At 51.0% G+C, this 21,567-nt stretch overlaps 7 protein-coding genes across 7 annotated transcripts; 5 read left to right on the top strand and 2 right to left on the bottom strand.

Annotated features, from left to right (window-relative positions):
* Positions 1-99: 99 nt before the first annotated feature.
* On the bottom strand, positions 100-1,636 carry Triagg1_3685 (uncharacterized protein; the record flags this gene model as incomplete). Its single annotated transcript, XM_062898004.1, has 4 exons — positions 100-620; positions 686-1,157; positions 1,223-1,373; positions 1,431-1,636. The coding sequence occupies 4 exons, from the start codon at positions 1,634-1,636 to the stop codon at positions 100-102; spliced, it is 1,350 nt and encodes a 449-aa protein (XP_062757188.1).
* A 1,185-nt stretch (positions 1,637-2,821) lies between these two features.
* On the top strand, positions 2,822-4,285 carry Triagg1_3684 (uncharacterized protein; the record flags this gene model as incomplete). Its single annotated transcript, XM_062898003.1, has 1 exon — positions 2,822-4,285. The coding sequence occupies one exon, from the start codon at positions 2,822-2,824 to the stop codon at positions 4,283-4,285; it is 1,464 nt and encodes a 487-aa protein (XP_062757187.1).
* Positions 4,286-6,519: 2,234 nt separating this feature from the next.
* On the top strand, positions 6,520-7,323 carry Triagg1_3683 (uncharacterized protein; the record flags this gene model as incomplete). Its single annotated transcript, XM_062898002.1, has 1 exon — positions 6,520-7,323. One exon carries the CDS (start codon positions 6,520-6,522, stop codon positions 7,321-7,323), a length of 804 nt encoding a protein of 267 aa, XP_062757186.1.
* A 1,345-nt stretch (positions 7,324-8,668) lies between these two features.
* Positions 8,669-9,970, top strand: Triagg1_3682 (uncharacterized protein; the record flags this gene model as incomplete). Its single annotated transcript, XM_062898001.1, has 2 exons — positions 8,669-9,844; positions 9,902-9,970. The coding sequence occupies 2 exons, from the start codon at positions 8,669-8,671 to the stop codon at positions 9,968-9,970; spliced, it is 1,245 nt and encodes a 414-aa protein (XP_062757185.1).
* Positions 9,971-10,489: 519 nt separating this feature from the next.
* Triagg1_3681 (uncharacterized protein) lies at positions 10,490-14,782 on the top strand (the record flags this gene model as incomplete). The annotated part of the gene is made up of 4 exons (XM_062898000.1): positions 10,490-10,827; positions 10,898-11,462; positions 11,542-11,878; positions 11,943-14,782. The coding sequence occupies 4 exons, from the start codon at positions 10,490-10,492 to the stop codon at positions 14,780-14,782; spliced, it is 4,080 nt and encodes a 1,359-aa protein (XP_062757184.1).
* Positions 14,783-15,556: 774 nt separating this feature from the next.
* Triagg1_3680 (uncharacterized protein) lies at positions 15,557-17,537 on the bottom strand (the record flags this gene model as incomplete). Its single annotated transcript, XM_062897999.1, has 2 exons — positions 15,557-16,053; positions 16,121-17,537. The coding sequence occupies 2 exons, from the start codon at positions 17,535-17,537 to the stop codon at positions 15,557-15,559; spliced, it is 1,914 nt and encodes a 637-aa protein (XP_062757183.1).
* A 932-nt stretch (positions 17,538-18,469) lies between these two features.
* On the top strand, positions 18,470-20,530 carry Triagg1_3679 (uncharacterized protein; the record flags this gene model as incomplete). The annotated part of the gene is made up of 4 exons (XM_062897998.1): positions 18,470-18,501; positions 18,554-19,845; positions 19,927-20,170; positions 20,251-20,530. 4 exons carry the CDS (start codon positions 18,470-18,472, stop codon positions 20,528-20,530), a joined length of 1,848 nt encoding a protein of 615 aa, XP_062757182.1.
* Positions 20,531-21,567: the final 1,037 nt, after the last annotated feature.

The raw sequence follows: 21,567 nt of genomic DNA, 5'->3' as shown, positions 1-21,567 counted from the left end.
AAGAGAACCCCCCAATCTCCTAGTCAACCCGCCGAGCTTGTTCGTTCCTACCGAGTGCGATATATATAAGGTTCCTCGAAGTGCAGAGAGAAGGCTTCTTCAAGACGGCACCTGTGCACCATCCAACTCCTTGTCCCTACATTCCGCCCTTGTTTCTCCCGCATCTGCCGTCAATTGATCCCCATAGTCACCTGATTCTTTCTCGACGTGCTGTTCAAAATACTCGTCCGCCTCTGGGTGTGATTGTCTTAGAATCTCGACCAAGTCAATTACCAACTCAGAGAGCTTGTCCAGGCATTCAACCACCTGCCCGCCGGCCTCTTCGCATAGTTGTCTTGAAACCTCCTTCACGCCACGTCCCAACTCTGCGAATTCGCCCTGGCCGTCAAACGTCAGCCAATTCGCAACCTCGCCAATGGTAGCATGAGTCGCAGTGTGAATCTCTGTGAGTTTGTCCTCCATCTCTTGGAGCCCATGCCGGCAAAATCCAGCATCAATCTCTTGTAGAAATAGCGTCAACAATCCAATCACGGTCGAAACAGAGCGACGCAATGTTTTGGCACGTTTACTAGGCAGCATGGCATCGTCATTCAAGCTGGCATCCTCGCGCTTCCGCTTTCCTATGACAGATCAGCCGAGCCTGGAGAAGCATCTTGTATGGAGGGGCGGAATTGGGTGTGCTTACCGAGATTTTGATGGGGCAAGATAGAATCTGCTTGAACAACATCGCTTGTCGCAGTGGTGCTTGCATCAACGATTCGGCCTGGTTCCCCAGTGTACAAGCCCTTGGACATTAGCACGCGGGAGATCCGTTTCGGGGCGGGGCGCGTATTTGGAGACGATTTGTCGGAGGCGATTTCTTGAAGGTCTAATACGTTGGGGTCACATGGTCGGAGCGGTTTGGAAAGTCCTTGGTTTCTTTTAGAATTGTGATTTACGTCGAGATTTATAGGGCCAGCACGCTGCTCTGCGCCCTCAACTGGGACTTGCCAAATGACAGTGGTGCCTTGTGCTTGGAATTCAAAGACATCCTTCATCTGCTGGAAAGAATTGGTTAACGGGGTTGGGTTCCGGTTGTCGCTGCCATCGCTGCTCCCGTTCCCGTCTTCATCGTGTGTCAGCCTAATATGCACGAGAGGAAGGGGACCAAGAGAAATCTGGGCAAAAGTGTTTTGAACAAGGAAATGATGAAGTGGAAGGGACAGCTCCAGAGATGGCATACTGCAGCGCCGAGGTGGACAAGGGACGCTCCACTTGGTAAAACAACAAGCTGTCGCGCATTATCCACAGCCAACAAGACCCCGGTCCTTTTTCCTCTGCTCGCCTGGATGGCAACATGTCGGAATTCCCCAGTCCCGCGAGCAGAGAACAGTCTGCGGGGTTGGCACGGCTGTCTAATTGTGGAATCACAGAAGAACCGTCTCACTAACCCCGGCGAGGAGGACTGCGTGTTGACATTGGTGCTTGGGGAGTCTGGTGCCGCGTTGCTAGCCATGTTGAGAAAAGGGACAGCAGAAGCGTACGGGTTAAGAGCAGACGGTGTGCTAGGAGGCGGAGATGATGGGATTATGCTGCACGAGGCTGTACGAGTACTCTGCAGCTTCAGGCGAATCCCATATCGAACGCACTGTGCCATACTCTCCAGTATTGGGGAATCTGAAGCATCTCTTCTAGTTCCATTCATCACCCCTCTCGTCGTACCTCCGATTATTGAAGAAGCTTCCTATCCCCTTCTCAGGTTCTTCTCTGAAGATGCTGTCCATGGAGTCGTGGGCTACTAGCCAGACGGGGAGGCGCTGCGCAAGTCTGGTATTATCGATGCCATTGTTACAGTCACGATGTTTTTGGAGTTCCAGGCTATTATCGCTTCGATGATAAATTGCTTCGATGATAAATTGCTTTGGTGCAATTTATCGCTTCGATGATAAATTGCTTTGGTGCAATTCGGCATAAGCTCCTCGCCTTTAACCTTGTTGGCTTTGTCATTTTTCATCGTCATCAGCGGAAGAACGGTTGCATTGCTGTTACAAGCTAGGTGTGCAAGATGCTCTGCCTGCAAGCAAAGAAAGAAGACAGAGAGAAAGGCAGAAAGAGTGAGGGAAAGCACAGTGAGGCAGAGCGCAAAACTGAATATATGTATATTAATACATGCATTTGGCTACTAGTTTGATTAGCTAGGGAGCTTGTCAGAATTGTTTGGACTTCAGGGGCAGAGACATGATGGGAAGCAGAGAATACGTGGATGCGCTACCTCCATCATGCTGATGCTGCTCCTCCTCACGTATATATGTATACCTTTATATATCCGCCATGCCCGCCATACCCTGGCCGTTATTGCTGCCATTACTACTGCTACTACATACTACTATCAAATGCTGATAGCAACTTGACTCCATGCCCAATGCACTGCCAACAAGAACAAGTGGTGATGTGGACGGTGTTTGGTTGGTCCCCTTTGGGCAACCAGGGAAGCTAATGCGGCTGACGGCCCGTCTCCCGAGTTGGTTTTATCGATCGGTACCTCTAATCTGACGCGCACTGTCTGCTAGACCAAGTACCCGTCGTGAATCACGGCCATTTGTACTTTTGCTTTGACCGTCTTCCTAAATCAGAACAAGATGCAGCACTAAGATAAAACGCACGCATTGGGCACGATTCTGCCTGGTGCTTGGCGGATGTTTTATCCTTCCATAGCAGATTGAGCCGCTGTTGATGCTCATTGCGCGGCCGCGACTGCGAACCCCCGCGTCACCATCACCATCACCATCACAACCGCGAACCGACCGATTCAGATTCAGCGTCCGCCCGCCCTATACTCGTCATGGGCTTACCCAGGGCGCCGATAAAGACTCGCGCGAAGGCTTTGGAATGGATGCACACTGCCCCAAAAGATATTCGCTCTCCCAAGTTCCTATGGGAAGAGTACTGGGGGCGATTCAATACAGTACAAATACCCGTCCTCGACACGGAATCGTACTTCAGGACGGCAATCAAACTAGCCAAGCTTTCCAGCGATAGAAATGACTTTGAGAAACGTTTTCGGCGGATCATCAGGCGGCGGCAGGCCAAAGGAAGAAAATGGTACCGCGGGCTCAAGCGACATGCTTGGAAAGAAAACCAGTCCTTTGTCACCAACGCTACTCGCCACCTGGCAGTTGATTTCTGCACAACCGGCAGCTTGAAGAGCATGCTGCAGATCTTGGATGGAGTAGCATTTGGTTTCGAAGCGGACGAGGTTCATATTGAGTGGTGGCCTAATGGATATCTCTCGGACGACGAGATAGGCTGTGGGACACAGCATTTGGACGAGAATGATATTGGGGAGATTTATAGGACGCCGTCTGAACCTTCTGATCTAGATGTGTCCGAAGCGCCAAGTGAAGCAGTGACGAAAGAAATCCCCAATTCTCAACATGAAAACTCCCCTTCCTCTTCTACAACGACAGAAGAACATCTACGCCATTCGCCCCGACAAAGTCTGGATGGCAAACGGCAGCAGCATACAGAAAACGAAAACCGGCCAAAGAAGCGGGTGAGGTTCACCGACGCGGCTGAAGAAGGCAACGCGGCCGGCACAGATGACGCAGTAGAGCCAGATGACGAACCCGATGATTGCAATTGGTTTCCCTCGAGCCAGCCAATTCCAAGCACGCAACGTGCAGGAGAGTCACCAGCTAAGAAGCGGCGGAGACTCGATGATGCAGCTGAAGAAGGCAATGCAGCTGGCACAGGTAACGCAACACGGCCAGATGACGACTTGTTCCCGCCGCGTCTGCGTTGGAGGAGGTATACGGCGGCGAAGGGGTGGAAGCTCAACAGGCCTGAATCTATACAGCCGGATTTTATCACCTACGGCAGTTCGTCGGAAGATACATCAACGGATGAGGAAGAGGAGAATCTGAGCATAGCATCTGAGCAAGCTGTGGCTGAGAAGGTGCCTAGGAAGAGATCCAAACCCGACGACGAGGATGATGATGATGGCGATGAGGAACGCCGACAAAAGCGCCGAAGAACAGAGACTCCAGAATCTGCTCCGACGCCCCACGTCTCCCCTCCTGCACAGCAGGCACCAGATGAGAGCATGGCAACGACGGAGGCCAAAGTCGACGACGAAGCAAAGGGCAGGCAGCACAAACGCCCAAGACGGACGTCTTCTTCTCCAGCTTCTCCACGAGCAAGGCCCCTCCGCCCTGCTAGCGGTTTGAATACGAGATCCACGAGGAGGGCCAACCAACCCAAGCTCTGGGAGCTGGACGATACAAGCAAACCTCGCTTGATTCGGTAAAGGCCTTTTCTTTATAAATTAGATGGACGAAACTCGAACGAGGGGACAAAGCAGAGACGTTGGGTCTGAGGCTACCGGGACCTTCCGAGGGCATGGTCGTCATCCTGGCAGGGCTGGGTGCAGCAGCGTAGTCCAAAGGAAGAGAGAGGAGAGACGCGCGCCCAGAGCTTCAAGATTCCTGAGAGCATGGTCGTTATCCCGACAGGGTTGGGTGCAGCGGCGTAGTTTGAGGGTAATGAGATGGCAGTCTCCCATACGTAGGTAGCTTCAGGCCTCGCAGTTTATGCCTGCATCTCCTCTAGTAGAGTTGGTTTTCTCATCGTAACCCTTTTTGAGTGGTAGAGGTTATATGGCGTTGGCTGTTTAGAGCCATTTCTGTTCCTTTCGAGTCTAAAAGGTTTCGTCCGTTCACCACGGCTGTTGCAAAAGTCATGTCAAGTTTCCCCCTGGGCATCCTGTGCAGATTGAGCTGAATGCGATTAATACTCGGCGGTACTGGCAGGTGATTTCACACATGGCTAAAAGCAGTGCAGCGCTGTTGAGTCATTGTGCAAGGATGCCATGAAGCTGGCGAAATGATGTATAAATGAGATAGCATTGATCAGAATCCAACAAGCAGCAACCACCTTGGAGCACTGGCCAGGTCGCTTAATCACCGGCCCGGTTAGCTCAATCGGTAGAGCGTGAGACTCTTACGAGGCGCACGTTCTGATGTCGCGATATCTCAAGGTTGCGGGTTCGACCCCCGCATTGGGCTTTTCCTATAACAAGCACCTGGCTAAAGATCAAGGTGGTTCTTTTTTTTCTCCCTCTTTATTTTGGTATAATACAGTTGCCTTTTTGGGTATTTTCTTTTTTTTGTTCCTCCTTCTTTCTATAATTGTGAATACATGTACCTACATACCTTATATGTAGGTAGTAATCATCTACGAGTAGGTATATCACTGCAGCCCAAGTCCCCAGTCACTGGAAGCTTGCATAGGTACCTTGCCGTGCATCGAGTGAAACGTAAGACATGCCTCTTGAAAAGGTAGCTTACATGTCACGAGGCTATTCTAACTACTACCTCGATATGTAGCTTATCTGCTCAGTTATCACACGTACAGCCCATACGTAGTGAGGCCAATCGATTGTTTCCGTTTGTTGTCTATCCTCCGGATATCCTCGGTGGCCCTACCTGGCCCTCACACCCACTTCTCCAAGGAAGTAAGCGTCCAGTAAGCCAGATCTCATATACTAGTACTTAGTACTACTAGTGAATCTCTGCTCCAGAAGACAGGTGGAAAAAAAAAGACAACGCTGCCGAGTGAGTTGTCATGGACAACCCTGCCTCTCACCGACACCGACGAATACCGCTGCCTGGGCCTATTCCTTTCATCACATGCCTGGCTGGACAGGGAATGCTGCATCTTTTCGGCTGGCATGTGTGACAGGGAGAAGCCACTGCCAATGGCCTCTTCCGATTTCCCAAGCTTGGCGCATCACATACCTAATACGTTGGTCCAACTTTATCACTGTATGATGAGAACCCGTACATGAGAGCCACCATATCAATGACATCCCGGTGATTCCGACGCAATGTACCGATACTGAAGCCCCAGTACACCGTACTCGTACATGGCTCAGCTAATAAAGCCGGGATCCATTTAGCTGCATCTTTTCGGCACTTCTGGGTCCGTCCCCCTTGCATCCCCGTGTGGATCTGACAGCGCAAAACCGGGTGTCCTGTCCTGTCCTGTCTGCGTGTAGGTAGACATTCGAGCTCTGTTTTAATACTACGCCTTGATTTATACTTTGGGCTAAACTCACCGACTTCTATATAAGATTTGGCATGGATCTGCATTAATGCCCAGGTGATAGATAACGACCTGAAAGAGGGGCCTGTTTAATTCATCTATCCTTAATCCTTCAATTTTTCCTAGCCACCTACCTACATATACCTAAGCTTGCCTTCATCACCAACGTACTTTAATCAATATTCCACGACACCATATTGTTTGCTTTGCTTAAAACCACCAATTTTTTTTGTTTGCTGTTTCAATTCATCTATTTACCGTTATTTCCTTCTACTACGATCGCGGAGCTACCAAGAGACCGTGGGTATCGACATTACAGATCGTGTAAGACTACCTACCCACGAGAGCCCAGCCCAGCCATAGTGACCCAAATCTTACCGTGAAGACACTTTAGATACATCTCCTATTGTTAGAGCGGACTTCCCGGATATATACAGAATGGGCGACAACAGCAATGGCAACAAGCCTGTTGGCGACATGGCCTTGTATAACTTGGAGAGAGCCAACCGACGTCTGGATACGCTGGAAGGCAAACCCACGTGGGACCTCGACGACACGGCAGATTTCGATTGCATGCACTACTTGGGCAATGCTGCCTTGGAACATGCAGGCCAAACGTTAGGAATGCAACAGGGACAAACCGTCGTCGACATTGGCTCGGGCTTCAGTGCCACGGGCCGCTATCTGCACAAGCATTACGGCGTTGATGTCACGGGCATCGAGCTGCAGCCTGAGATTCACCAGCTTGCCGAGAAAATCACCCAAAGAAATGGCCTCTCCGAAGGCGTTCGCTCAGTCAACGCCGACTTTACAAAACTCACAATAGATGCCCCCGTCGACTACATTGTCTCGTTTCTATGCATTCTGCACATCCCCGACAGGGATACATTGTTCCAAAAAGCAGTCAGCACGCTCAAGCCGGGAGGGAAAATCTACATTGAGGATTTCTTTGCCGAGACAACATTCAGTAAAGACGCCGGAGACAAATTACACGACGTCCTCTCTTGCCCTTACCTGCCGAGCCGGGACCAGTATATACGCGATCTGACAAATGCCGGCTTCCATGACGTTCAGTTTGAAGACGTGTCGGAGGAGTGGACTGAGTTTGTTCACCAACGGGCGCTCATTAACCGACAAAAGGGGACGACTGGGGCGCCGCTTACATTATTCTACGATACAGTCGACGATTTGTTCTCCAGCCGTGAATTGGGAGGAGCGCGCATCATCGCTACCAAAGCATAGGATTCAGAAGTAATTGAGCTCCATGCTGAGCATGGCAATGACATACCGGGGAAGATATCCGTGTCGACATTCACGGGCCCAACCGTACCACCACGTTTGAGGTATCATGAAAGCATGGAAGAGCATGGTTAAGGAGGTGATGGCGACTCCGAGCACCATTTACGACGAGAATGATAGACCTCACACTTGATTAATCTATATGTTTATATATATGGTCCATCGGAATTGCCCGATATGCAAACAGTGCGGATGTTGAATCCTCTCAGACCGCGCCATGCAGATACACTCTTTAAAACAACCTGCTTCCCATTTTGTTGTAACCGACTTCTTCAGTTTGAACTCACACTAATGATATCCCCTTTGTAAGGCCTGGTGCACAAGTCAACTCCGTGTCACTTCATAGGCTACGGGATGCTTGAAACGACTCACATGGCTGCAAGATACTTGCCAGTCTCAATAGACTCTCGCACCCAGCGCAATCTATCCACGAAATCTTCGCTACGATTCGGGTCTCAACAAACTTCAGTACTATGTCGTGTCTCAATCATTATCGTAGGCTTTGCCCTATGGGAAACGTTCCTAGGTTGCAACGATTGATTCTCTCCACATGCTGTCGTGCTTCGGCTCGTCGCGATACCATCGTCATTCGGCACGTCGCCATCCCGAGTGACATCAATGATCGGATGTAGCCGTTGCACTACGGCTATAGCATGTAGCACTGCCTTATACGAAAGATGTATTACTCAGACCGACACAAAGACGCCCATGCCTTGCTCTCAGCGGATGGGAGAATCGCACATCTGGACTGCCGTCGGACTATCCAGTCCATCCGACCTCCCAGTATCATGGCATGTGTACTCCGATATGACTTGGCCGCTGTGTTACCCTTCATTGAAACAAGCATGATCAACATGAAAGAATATGTACCCGTCACTAAAACGTGAAGAAGGCTCATGTACGACTGATTGTAGCATGTATGCTTAGCGACCCGACGAATTAGCAGTATAAGTAATCACCTTGCCTTATCTTGTAGTTGAGTTTACCACCATCCAATCCTTGCCTCTACATATAATTGAGATCTTGCCTCTCAATGCCTGCCATGGCTCCTTATATCCTTGCTCTCGGTTTTCTTCTGCTGTTTGTATATGCCTCCATCTACCCATACAAGCTACCCAGAAATATTCCCAGAATTCCGATCTGGATCACAATTTATGCCACCTACTATGGGACCTCAAGAGTCGATTTCTACAATAAACATGTGTGAGACCTAGCAGAAAAACACGGAGCAGTTGTTATTTGGCACATTGGAAGATGGAGCGTGCACATCACAAAGCCCGAGTATCTAATGCAGATGTTCCGTGACGACGCAACGTTCCTCAAGGGTGGCTCGTACATGAAAGTTCCATGGGGTCCTCTGGGTAAACTATTTGGCCAAAACATCATTGACTCAAGTGGTCAGCTGTGGAAGCAGCAGAGAAATATTCTGCAACCGGGGATTAAACGGCAGTTTGACATTGCGTATATGAGGCAGAAATCTTCAGGGCTACGTGCCATGTTGTGGCGAGACTGCGAGACGCAAGACAGAGACGGCACAGTCGGCATCAATATTGATGAACACGTGCAGCATTGGGCACTCTCCATTTACTTCAAATACTTTATGGGCATCAATTTGGAGAGTGCACCTGATATCGAGAGTCGGTTGACTCGGTTTGTGACAGCCCGAAAGAAGGGCTTCATGGGGGGGAATACAATGCCCTTCCCATTCCTGCAAAAGTTCCCATGGTTTTTTCCATCGAATCGTCGAGCACTTGTTTTAGTCAAGGAGCTTGAAGAAGTTGTCCTCGGCATTGCCAGGTTGAGCCCAGACAATGAGTCTAACGCTGATAGTAACACCGTCAAGGATCGCCTGAACTCTGCTAGAAGACACGGAGCTATTTCAGAATTTCATCATCTCTCCAACATGAAACAGCTGTTGATTGCCGCTTTTGAGAATGTTGAAGCAGTCCTCTTGTCTGCTATTGCGGCGTTGGCAATAAATCCCAACATCCAATCCACACTACACACCGAGTTGACTTCCTCGGTGCCAACCACATATACTCTAGAAGACTTGGACAGGCTTCTTGTTCTTCTCTCAGTTACACTAGAGGCTTTGCGTCTCTACACGCCCTTGTCCTCTCTCACGAATCGCTATACAGCCCAGCAGATTCTTCTAGGGGGTGACATCAACCTTCCTGCCGGTACATGGATTGGATGGAATTCATATGCAGTGCAAACCGATGCGCGGGTTTGGGGCTCTGATGCCCTTACATTCCGGCCAAGCAGATGGGGAGAGGACATTGACAGCATCAATGCCATGTTCCGGGCACAGCAGGCAAAAGCCGTTTTTATTCCTTTTTCGTCGCGGTCGAGGACCTGTCTAGGAGTCTCGTTTGTACTGATGCAGCTCAGGGTTGTCCTATATGAGCTGTTTAGCGAACTGGAATGGGGCGTGTGTGACGACCGCATGCCTACTATGTGCGAGGTAAGCAGGGCAGAGCAGAGCAGAAAACGGCTCATCTGGCTAACAACATATCTATAGGGTGCGATATCAAGCCCAACTCACTGCAGATTCACGCTCAAGGCAAGAAAGCGTCAAGCAATTCCATAAAGGCCAGCGATAATGGAAGGCCTGTGGATTGAGTGTGTAATATCTATCAAGATAAGAAGAGACTGAACTGAGTGTAACCCACGCCTTTTCTTATTGGTGTACCGGTGAGGACTGTCAAAATGTCTAGCTTAGAGACTGGAACTCTTGGTCTGAGATGTAGACATCAACACGGTTGTAAAGAACTTTAAGAAACTGAAAAGACACTGGAGCCTTGAAGAAGTCAATTCAGCACTGTGATTTGCTACATCTGATGTATTAACTGTGTTGATTCGGTGGCTGTTGGGCAACATGGATGACAGGGGTTGTGTGGCCAGTGGGAGATGCACATTAAGCGCTGCCTGATCCTTCCATGCATGTACATGTATTCAGCCCCGTCCAGGCTATGTCGCTTCAGACATGTACGCAGTCTGCAGCCGAAACTAATCTGAAGCCGTTGGGCACCACCTCGGCGAACCAAGTGATCGGTGCCTGGCCAGAGTCAGAGACGAGGAAGAGGCACGCGTCTTGCTGGCAGAAGAAATGTCTTCTGCTGAGAACAAAGTCTACCGCCTGCGGGGTATTCCTGAGCACCTGGATCGACTTGGAGTAGCCCTTCTTCTCAGCAGGTTCATTACCAACGGCGATCAAGGAGACGTCGGCGTGGCTTCGCTGGCTCTCAGCTGTGAAAGATGGGTCATTACACGCACCAAGACGGCGACTCTGTCCTTTAAGAAGCTTCCAGACATTGTCAGCAGGGATCCAGACGCAGGTGAATGGCCACTACGGGATCCTACTTGGCTTGCACCGCTTCTCCTTGATGATACCTTCATCGGGCTATCGCCTCTCAACGATGTCGCAGAACACGAACATCACTATGAGTAAGGAGCTTTTGAATGCAACAATCTTTCATTATTATGCAGCAGTCCAACTAACACAAACGCCCTATAGCTGCATCGTGATGTCGGGCCTTGCGAGTCACCCCATGGGCTCATGGCAGCCACATGGCAAGAACAAGTCGTTTATGTGGATTCGGGACGCCCTTCCGCATCTTGTTCCGAAAGTCAAGTTCATCTTGTATGGATACGACACCAAGTTGGCTGGAAGTAAGTCGTTTCAAACAGTGCCAGATATTGCACTGAGCCTTATTCACACCCTTCAACAAGGAGGATGGGCTGGAACCGACCCTAGAAAGCTTCTCTTTTTCGCTCATAGCCTTGGAGGCATAGTTTTGAAGGAAGCGTTGCGCATGTTGGCCGACAGCAGTGTGAGGGATGAGTTGATCCTTAATCGCACTCGAGGGGCCATCTTTTTTGGAGTTCCAAGTCAAGGATTGGACGTCTCGGATCTACAGGTCATGCTACAAGGTCAGCCAAACAAAGATGCTCTCGTTAAAGAAATTTCGGACGAATCACCCTTTGTCAGGGTACTAGAAGAGCAGTTCTCGGGCATCTCTCATCTTCAAAAGATGAAACTGCTCTGGGCGTACGAGACGGAGACAACGCCAACAGTAATAGTATGTCTCCATCATCTTTCATTTCCGTGAAACGGCAGGTGTGTGGATTTTGACATTGTCATGCTAAGTCAAGCTGTAGACAGTCGATGGAAAGTACAAGAGAGCTGGACCTGGGACTATTTTCGTCTCTCCTAGCTCTGCAACAAGCCAACGCTGCAACTTCGAACCGGGCTCGACCATACAAATCAACGCCAACCACTCAGACATGGTCAAGTTCTCTCCAGGAAGCGAGCTTATTGATCGTATTGCTTATAAGCTTCAAGAAATGCTCGAGGATGTTATCACGGGGGCTGATGAGGAAACAAGCCGGCCATCCATTGGAAAGATGACAGCCTTCCATATTGATAGCCCATCAGCCCAGACCTTTGTCAATCATGTCGACCCTTCTGTGGACCCGGATTTCTGGGACTTTCGTTGTAAGTATATGCATGTACTCTTATTCTATATGTAGAGAATGCTAATTGTATGCTGTACATGTAGCCATCATACAGGCAATTGACGCCCCAGAACGTGACACCCGACTGGAGCAGGTTGATGTAGCGGCTGGCCATTCTTTCTCCTGGGCTTTTGAGAGATCATCCGTCGGCTTGACTAGCTGGTTGCAAAATGGTGAGAAGCTGTTTTGGATATCCGGCAAGCCAGCGTCTGGCAAATCAACATTCATGAAATACCTTCACAACAACCCGCTCACGGCGGATTATCTACGCACATGGCGTCGCAGTGCGAATTTTGTCCGCGCAACATTCTTCTTCCACCATCGCGGCACCGCGATCCAAAAGTCTCTCGAAGGTCTTCATCGCGGAATCTTGAGTCAAGTCCTCGAACAAGCCCCGCAGTCATTCCTGGCTATCCAACCGCACCTTGTGCAGACATACCAGGCTGCTGTTGGTGCAAACAATCTTGGAAGCCTTTCTCATGATCTGGAAGCTTTGATCGTATTCTGCAAAGTTACTCCAAATACCGAGATCTTGGGGCAACTTGACAAAGTTTTATGCTGTGAGATACCTCTCAAGGCCTTTCGTACGATGGTTATCGAACCAATGCTATCCACCGGTGCCATGTACAGCGATGAAGACCTTCTATATCACGTCTACCCCCTTCGAGATGATTTGTTAGAGGAACAAAGTAGGTACAAGAACAGCCGGCGCAGACGATTCCAAATTGTGAAGGATACTCTCTCCAAGGTTAAGAAGCCATGGGCCGAAAGCCCAGAATTCATCTCTCTAGTCGAAAATTGGCTTGAGGCCATCGACATAAACACGCAGCTGTCGAACTTTAGAGATGATTTGGTGGCTCGAAGATCCAATAATTGGGATGTGGTTAACAAGAGAAAGCTTGATGATATGATAAAGGAGATTCTGAACAGATTCACGGTTCGAAAAACACAACGGAATCGTATTGGAACAGCCGACTGGAGTCTAGAACATCTCAACCGTGCAATCAGTCTCATCACTGATCAGCAGCTGGTTGACTTGGATCTTTGCATTTTTATCGATGCTCTGGACGAACATGACGGCCCACCAGAATTCATCTCTCAATGGATCAAGGATATAACTTCAAATGAAAGTAGCCGCACTAGACTGAAGATCCTTTTCTCTAGTCGACCCTGGCAGCTATTTATTGACGCTTTCGGACGCAGCCCCAGCATTCAGATTCACGAATTCACTGAAAATGACATCCGGGAGCTTTGTTTACATACCATACGCCCCGAAAATCCAGGTTCAGCAGAGATGTTACAATTGGTCGAGGAGATTGTCAACCAGGCGAGAGGTGTCTTCCTATGGGTTAAACTGGTGCTGAACGATCTCTTGGACAACGCTGCTGGATTGACTAGTTCCGGCGTTGGTAGTGTGCATCTTCATTTTGCGCTCATGGATATCCTCAAGTCGCTGCCCACAGATTTGGAGCAGTACTACAAGACCATCATTGAAAGAATACCACGATCATATCGCTGGGAGGCATTTTGCTTACTCGAGGCTGTCAGCAAGTCGGCAAGACCAATCTATCTCAAGGAGATGTCGATTATCCTTTTATGTGCCAATGTTCAAAACGTCAATGATATTTACCCGCAGATGTTGGAAATCGACAAGAGCGACGCACGACTCCACAGTTATGAACATCTTAGGACATATACAGGTGGCCTGATTGAAACTGTTGGGATCCAAGAGCGTCGTAGGGCACATTCGGGCGGCCTGGGTGGTGTTGAGAATGATCAACTTCAGCTGTTGCATCAAACTCTGGTCGAGTTTGTCCAGCTTCCCGAATTCAAGCGCGTTGTACTTGGGGAACGATACCGAATCGTAAAGGAAAACGGCTATACAATACTTTCAAGATACGAAGCTGTACGGAACGCATCCTACTCCAACGGCCGCATCTCGATACCGGTGGGCGAGATATTCTCAAACTACGCACGGGAAGCAGAGTCGACAACAGGAAACAGCGCGTATTTCTCCTTTACGGGCGCCAAATGGACTGTGTGGCAGAAGAACAAGGCTTTTCCAGATCATAGTACGGCTGTGCCCTACACTACACTGGAAGTGGCGCTGGCCTGCGAGCTCAAGTTACATCTGCAAGACGCCCTCAAGCACGAGAAGGAGACGGAAGCAGTGCTCATCTTTCACATTCTCTTGCACATGATTGAGCGGGAAATATTCGATACAGACAGCGCTGTAGATTTTCTTCAAGCCATAGTGGCTCAAGGGCTGCAGCTCCATGCAAGTTACATTGGGTTGCTCATCCTGATGGATCAGATACATCACATGGATCCATGGACCACCAAGACCGCCATATCCATGGAATTCTTCCAGAGGGTGATGGCCGCTTTCTTCGAGCCAGGGGCCAATGTCGAGCTCAAGGCGGACTTTGCCGGCTTGGGTATTACCAGCAGTCACTTTGTTGAACTGATGTTTTCTCACGGACAAGGGGGGGTTATCCAGGCGCTTCACATACCTACTGACGATCGACTTACCGACTATCTCTTGGACAAAGGCGCCGACCCCAATACGCTGACTTCGAGGGATCTGACGCCGCTCGACTGCTGGGTGAAGAGCAACCAAAGGTACAACACCTGCCACGGCCGTTCCGTAGGCTCCCCAGCCTTGATCCGGCGTGGAGGGCGTCTCAACATTTGCACGAGAGAGGAGTGGGAAAGGGCATTAGCTGTCGCAGGCTTACTGCACAATCTCGCATCGCAGTTTTCCGGCTGGCTTGAGGGGGCACCAGGCGCTGTCACCACCAGATGGTGGGATATTGGCTCGAGACATTCAAAATTCAGGAAGTGGCTGCGACGAGACTCTTTCGTGTCATGGAAGAGGAAATGATGAATGATGATGATGTATGTGATGATGCTTGCACCACGCAACTAATGTCGTCTGAGCATGGAGGACGAGTAAACACCAAGTACGGAGTAAGTAAGTAGTCCAAGGCCACATCACATCATGTTCATAGTAGACACACACACACACGCACACACACCAGGAAAAAAAAAGAAGGGGAATAACAAAAGATTCGACGAAAAATTCAGCCACAAAAAAAGAAGCCGCCTTGAACTCTCAACCAGGTGCTTGTTATAGGAAAAGCCCAATGCGGGGGTCGAACCCGCAACCTTGAGATGTGGAGATATCGCGACATTAGATCGTGTGCCTCGTAAGAGTCTCACGCTCTACCGATTGAGCTAACCGGGCCGGCGAAACACCGGTTGAGCTCAAAGGCGGCTTGTTGGAATAGCGGAGATGTATTGATGCCTATGAACCAAGTTTGTTTGGCAGTGCACAAAATGTTTGGAAGAAACGCCCCGCTCAACGACGAAAAATGTTTGTTCGACATGGCTCTTGACTTGTTGAATGCTCAATTTGCACAAGTCGGCCGCTCCAATTGAATTCACGACTCAGTGACACGACGAATCGCAGTCATAGATTGGTCCTGGAAGATGTCGATGTGAATTATAGCCAGGTCTGTTGGTGGTTCAGCCGCAACTCAACTCTAACTGAGGTGGTTATCAAATCAGTACATGAATTAGCATTTCTAGATCAAGTATTACTCAGTATAGCCTCTTTGCTCTTCTTGATTCACTTGTGCCAATGTGTCTGTCCTCTTCACTTAAACAGCACCTCTCCGCCCTCCATCGTCCCACCAGCCTTGTAAGTCCCAATGATGCCGCTCTTCACCATATCCTGCGCCAACCTCGTCAGCACTCCATCGCAACCTTTGGCCGCCAAGATGCCCAGCCCCAAAGGCAGCTTCTGCGTGTGATTCGTAATGGTGCTGTTCACTTCAAACTCCCCCACCGGAATCGCAAAGTCTGGAACTTCTGCAAACGGCGCAATGCGAGACAGGGCGAACTTGGGGTTCACCTTGGGCGGGCTCAGGTAGACGTTGCGCGGCACGGCATCGGCGAGCACTGTCGCGTAGATGATGATGGCCGATGAGCATGTCTCGTCGTCTGGCGTCAGCAACTCTGACTGCAGCCAGTCCCGGAACATGGTTCTGTTGGTCTCGGCGGCGGCGAGTTCCGAGTCGGGCGTCTGGTCGGCAAAGCCCCATCGGTTGGTGTTGGCCGGATCGACAGCGGGCAGAGCACCGTCGTGTTTTGCTGGTGTGAATGCGTCAGAGTCGTATCCTTTACAATGGAGGAGCACGAGCCGTGTTTCTTGACTTACCGCTGTAGTCGGCATAAAATGGTTCGCGGACAAGCCGCACAACGTCCTTCTCTACCTTGGTGGTGTACACACGATCGAGGACCTCGTTGATACTGGCATCCTGGGCAGCCTTGGGCCTCGTCTTGGCCCATTCGTCTGCAATCTCAGTCACGTGGAGCTCTGAGCCAGTCAACTTGACAATCTTGTCTCTAATGTCGACAACAATCTGCGTCAGATGGTCAAGTGGTGTAGGATCGGCTGGGTCCGGCCAGCCGCCAATGTTGTAAATCTTTCTCGGCCACTTCATCGCCTTGTCACCGGCGTAGGAGGTATACTTGCTCTGATACAACGCTGCCTGAGCCGCGTCCCAGAGCGCGGGATCCCTAGTGATGAATCCAATGGTGTCCATCGTCGGAGATAGGGGCATGCAACCGTCCGAGGACACGCTTCCCCAGCTTGGCCGGTTGCCAAAGGCTCCGCCGTCAGCTGCAGGGCCGCGAATGCTTCCACCAGTGTCTGTTCCAACGGCCAAGTCAAGCCATTCGTATGCGGCGATGGATGCGCCACCGCCTGTCGAGCTACCTCCAGCGTCGTTATAACCATCTCCTCGGGGATTGAACGGTGCGTGGTAGTCGATCCAATCCGCCGTGGCAGTGCCACCCTGCGCAAATTGTGCCGGTATCTGCTGGCCGACGACGACAGCACCGGCATCGATGAGGTTCTGGATTGCGGGAGCCGTCTTCTCAGCCTCTGGGTACAAGTGGTACCATGCCCGGTTGCCGTTGGACTTTTTTACGCCGTTGAGGTCGAAGAGATCCTTTACTCCGATGCGAACTCCAGCCAACGGCTTTTCCTTGGTTCGTGTGAAGTACAGTCTCGACGGCACACCGATGCTCATCGTGGCCGAGGAGCTGATCTTGGCCGAGAGCGTCTCGAAAGATCCATCCGGCTTCTGCAGAAGCGACTCGGCAAAGGCACCGACAAAGTCATCGTACAAGCGGTAAGCTCTGTATGCCGAGCCTGCCGAGTCGACAAAGTAGGGCCCAGAGGGCAAGTCGGAGGCATCAAGCGGCGCTACCACTGCATTTGTGCCGAGTAGGTTCTGCGTGGTGCTGCTTTTCTGACCCGCAACAAAGACGGCTTGAGCAAAACCGTCCTGGAAGACGTCGTCGATGCTCGTCCAGTTTGTCAAGACCGCGTTTAGGTTCGAGGGGTTGGTGGCTGTGGCCACGACTGTGACTGGGGTGAACCCGAAGGCGCTCGGTATGTCGCTGATCGCACTGAGAGAGGATCGAGGAATGCTTCCGGCTTTGTAGGGATTGATAAAGTAGCTGAGTTGGCCAAGCTTGACGGTCGCTCCAGAGGACGCGATCTGGCCCGCGGTGGCTGTGGCCAGCGTCAGTAGGGCCAGCAGGCGTGATGTTGCGAATCCAGCCATGCTGTCTTTTTGAGATACTGATGAAGCTCTAGATGTGTCTCAAGAGTCCATGCCGTCTCTTTTATAACTTTGTGTACGGCCAAGACGCCAGCAGCTCATCTCGAAATTCCCATCATCATCGTGGAGACTCTATAATAGACTCTTCGGTCCTTTCGGCGTGGCCGCGTAAAAGTTTTTGGTTGAAGTTTTGTTTTCTCCATCAACCTCCAAGGCAATTCGGGCTGGTGTTGTCTGGCTGTGCTTATTTTCCCAAGCAAAACATGCCCGACGGCAAATACGATTAGGCCGCCCGATCCTGGCAGAAATGGTCCTTGTTTTAAGCTTGGATGGAAAAGTTGCTGCTGCTGCTTCGAAAACGCCCAGGATGAAGACAAATACCCCCCAGCATGGTAAAGGCAGCAACCCGTCGGTCAGAGCCTTGATCCTAGAACGACTCACCGACGTAATTGGTTACCAATCATCTTAAATATAGACCTTTCGTGATGATTATAGGAAGTTTATCCCACAACAACCGTCGCAAACGAGCGCGGCCCGCCCATGAGAGGTGGGTTGACCTCTTGGAGCGGCTGGCCGAAGAGGCAATCCCGACGTGAGACTGGCGTCCTGCGTTGGCGCGGTGAATATTCCGGCTGCGTGGAGTCTTGTTCAGTATACAAGACTCCATCAGAGTAAGATGAAATGTCTTAAGAATCTCTGCTTTCTCAGCATAGTTGGCGCCACAAGAGCCACAAGAGCGTCGGAGCGAATGATGATGTCGTCGAGAAAAAAAGAGCGGCCAGTGGTTCACTCACATTTTGCCGAATAGATCCCAAGAAGGATGCAAACGTTGGCTCTCTTTTTTGGGTGCCTTTTGTTATAGCGGGCGGGGGAATCCCTTGAACGTCTTGAAGAAAATCTCTGTAAAATATTGTTGGTTGTGATATTATCACCAAATGGAACCACCACCACAAATCGCCATCGCCATGTCAAACAGCGAGGCTCACGAGGAGGCGATGCGACAAGCCCGCGAGACGCAGCTTCGACTTCAACGAGAAGCGCGACGCATCGCCACGCCACGCTTCGGCCCAGCTGTCAATGGCGTGCTCTGGCGAAAAAGCCGCGCTGAAGAAATTGCGGATGCGGATTCAAGCGCGCAAACGCCGATCCTCAGCAATCATCGAGTTCTCGCTCAAGCCCGGCGTCGACCTTCGCGATGATTCCAGGCCGCCTCGGAGGCTCTTGGACGCCACGTTGCGCTACATCAGCTCCATCACCGGCTGTCGCGGTATCGAATGGGGATTAAGAGTAGATGTAGGTGTAGATGCAGAAGCCAGTTTCTTCTGCTTGATTTACTGGGACAGCGTCGTCGCCTGGCACAAGTTTCAGCACTCTCTCGGCTTCACTCCGCTGGTAGCGCTGCTTGCGTCGGACGTTTCCAACCGCTGTGCGAAATTTGCAGGAAGAATTCCAGGCGCTCTGGAACTTGGTGAAGCAGTGCGAACCAACGCAATAATCGATGTTGCATCAGTCACCTTCAGCGCCCAAGAAGCGTCGTCGCATGAGCGCCGTTTGGCCTTTGAGGAGAAATGGAACGCTCTCGTCACTTCACTGACGGATGGTGATGGTGACAACGGCCTTTTACACTCTCATGTCATGCGGCTTGAGAATAACGCCTCGACATTCGCCGATCCATCTCCAGCGGAAGCTGCTGCTGCGAATGTCTCGGCCACTTTTACCGCATTCCTCGCCTGGGATGGAATTAACCATGACATCCATCGTGCCGAGCATCTCTGTGACAGCCTACAAACTTCGCTGCTGCCGTCCTCTCGCGGAAACGAGCCGCCCAGCATCTTGAGAAAATCGGTTCAGCTCATCAACCGAGTCCAACCACAAGAATCTCACGATCTACCGCAACAATCACCCGCACTGCTCACCAGCTTGGTCTCTATTCTTCAAGGTGATTTCCCACGCCAATGCAGCGCTGACCTCTTCAACCTCAGGGAACATGCCCGTCACGTCCTCGATCGCAGCATCAGCGACGCAAGGGCAAGGACGCGGCTGTTCCCGCTACCGCAGGGCTATTTTACATCCCAAGGCGAGCTGCACGAGGGCAGCATGTCCGTGATTCCAGAATGGCGGAGCAGACAGGCACCTTGGGGTCATTACCTCGTGGACATTGCTTGGATGCAGCTGAAGCGGCATTCCGTCCGGACTCACGGCCCTCGCATATACAACCAGATCAAGAACGATGTAGGCGCACTGCCAGGTTTTGTCAAGGCCTTTTGGGCTCGTGATGTCGAGGACGACACTAAATTCGCCATACTGCCAGGTTAGAACAACGTGCAACTAGTTGCAGTGAATATGTTTATACGTGCATTCAGCTGATTTATTCTACCTTATGAGTACCTAGTCTGGGGTAGCCAACATGCGCAAAGAGCAGTCTCACACGACTCTCGTCGGATGCTGGACGACTTTGTCGCATCGTCACCTCACATATCATCACCATTAACGTACCAATCTTTCCCGATAGCCCGAGACCACGAGGGTTCAACAGGGCTCGATCGCGTAGAGTGTCTCGAGTTGATCTGGTTCAATCTCCCACCAGGCGCGCTCGAGCGTCAGCTCTTCGAGCATGCCTACGGCGTCTTTACTCGGTGTGTTGCTCTCCCTCCCCTCTGATGCTCTTGCAACGGTTCAACCTAACAGACGCCTCTTGTGTTCTTTGGCAACTCAGCATGACGGTGCCTTCACAACAAGGAGGAATCCCCGCCGCGGTCAAAGTGAGTAGCGACTTGGGGGGCTGGCAACCAGCCGAAGCCACTGAGAGTTCCGACTCTCAAACCTTTACCGCGGCGCTGGCTTGGATGAGCCCTGCCGCAAGACAAGAGTGGTATGGGGAGCTGCTCGGGGCCTCGCTCTGGTCGTATGAGCTGTTTGGCCACAAGCTCGACGCCCTGAAGATGTTGGCTACGGGAGGGGTTTCGGGGCGGTTCCTGGCCATGCAGAGGTCTTGACACAGCCCGTTGTACGTGAACGTCGGGCCATGTTATCAGGCCTGGGTAGCCCCTAGCTGCATAAGTATGTGCATAACTCATCAAGTCAAAGCATTGGCTCTGCGACTACCCGACTGTTATCTCAGCTTGGCGCTACAATCGTTGGGTGAATCCCGAAAGTCGCTTTCCTTTTTCATGTCTCTTTGGTTCTACAGAATTCGGAGACACAGAAGAGAGACGAAGCCTACGGAACCTCTCAGGCGCGGCCTCTCTCCTCTTTGGCAGAGTGAATGGGTGTGACAGAGGTTGGTGTGTCGAGCCGTGTCGAGCCGAACCATACACACCAACAACAACAGCAACAACAACAACAACCTTGGGCAGGAATCCCGCTGGTCCAGCTGTGATACGCCATGAAATGAGCGTTTCTGCCTGCCAAGACCCATCCCGAGATTAAATGGCTGGGTGAATGACGAAAACCCAAGTCACCCGAGGCCGACGTGTTGTTTGGCAAACAACCGCTGCAGGGAGGATATTGGAGTCACGACATGAATATGCCCCCCCTATCTCCCAGCCCCGATTATGCCACGAGCCGCCAACCCAGCGACCGACCAATCCCGGCATCTGGATCCGCGATGCCGGCGAGGATCAAGAGTTTGCTGTACGCATGCGGTAGTCACTACTAATGCAGGCATGGGTTGTGATCCTGGCGTGAGAGACCTCAGCCCCTCACTCAGCCGCCTTGAGAAACCCGGATTCTGGCGTTATCAACCAGATGCAGTTGTCCGGGACTTGGGCATCCGTACAGCAGGCAGGAATGGGCTGGCTCACCACCAAAAGCAAAAAAAAAAAAAAATCAACAACTGCAGAGTAAAGGGGGGAGAGTTGTTTGTTTGCGTTACCGTGTGGCTTCACACGTGATGGAGGCATCAACGTTTGTGTAACGTCAAGTGTGTGAGGCCGGTCCATGTATTTATTCGGGCACCATCTCAGCACCTTGAGTATCGTTTACCTCTTTCTCTTTCTCTTTATCTAGCCTCTGAACGTATCAAAGCGTATCC

This window comes from Trichoderma aggressivum, assembly GCF_033847375.1.
Source record: "Trichoderma aggressivum f. europaeum strain CBS 100526 chromosome Unknown scaffold_011, whole genome shotgun sequence".
Classification (NCBI taxonomy): Eukaryota; Fungi; Ascomycota; class Sordariomycetes; order Hypocreales; family Hypocreaceae; genus Trichoderma; species Trichoderma aggressivum.
Note: the sequence above shows the minus strand (reverse complement) of the source record. Positions and strands in the feature narration are given on the sequence as shown.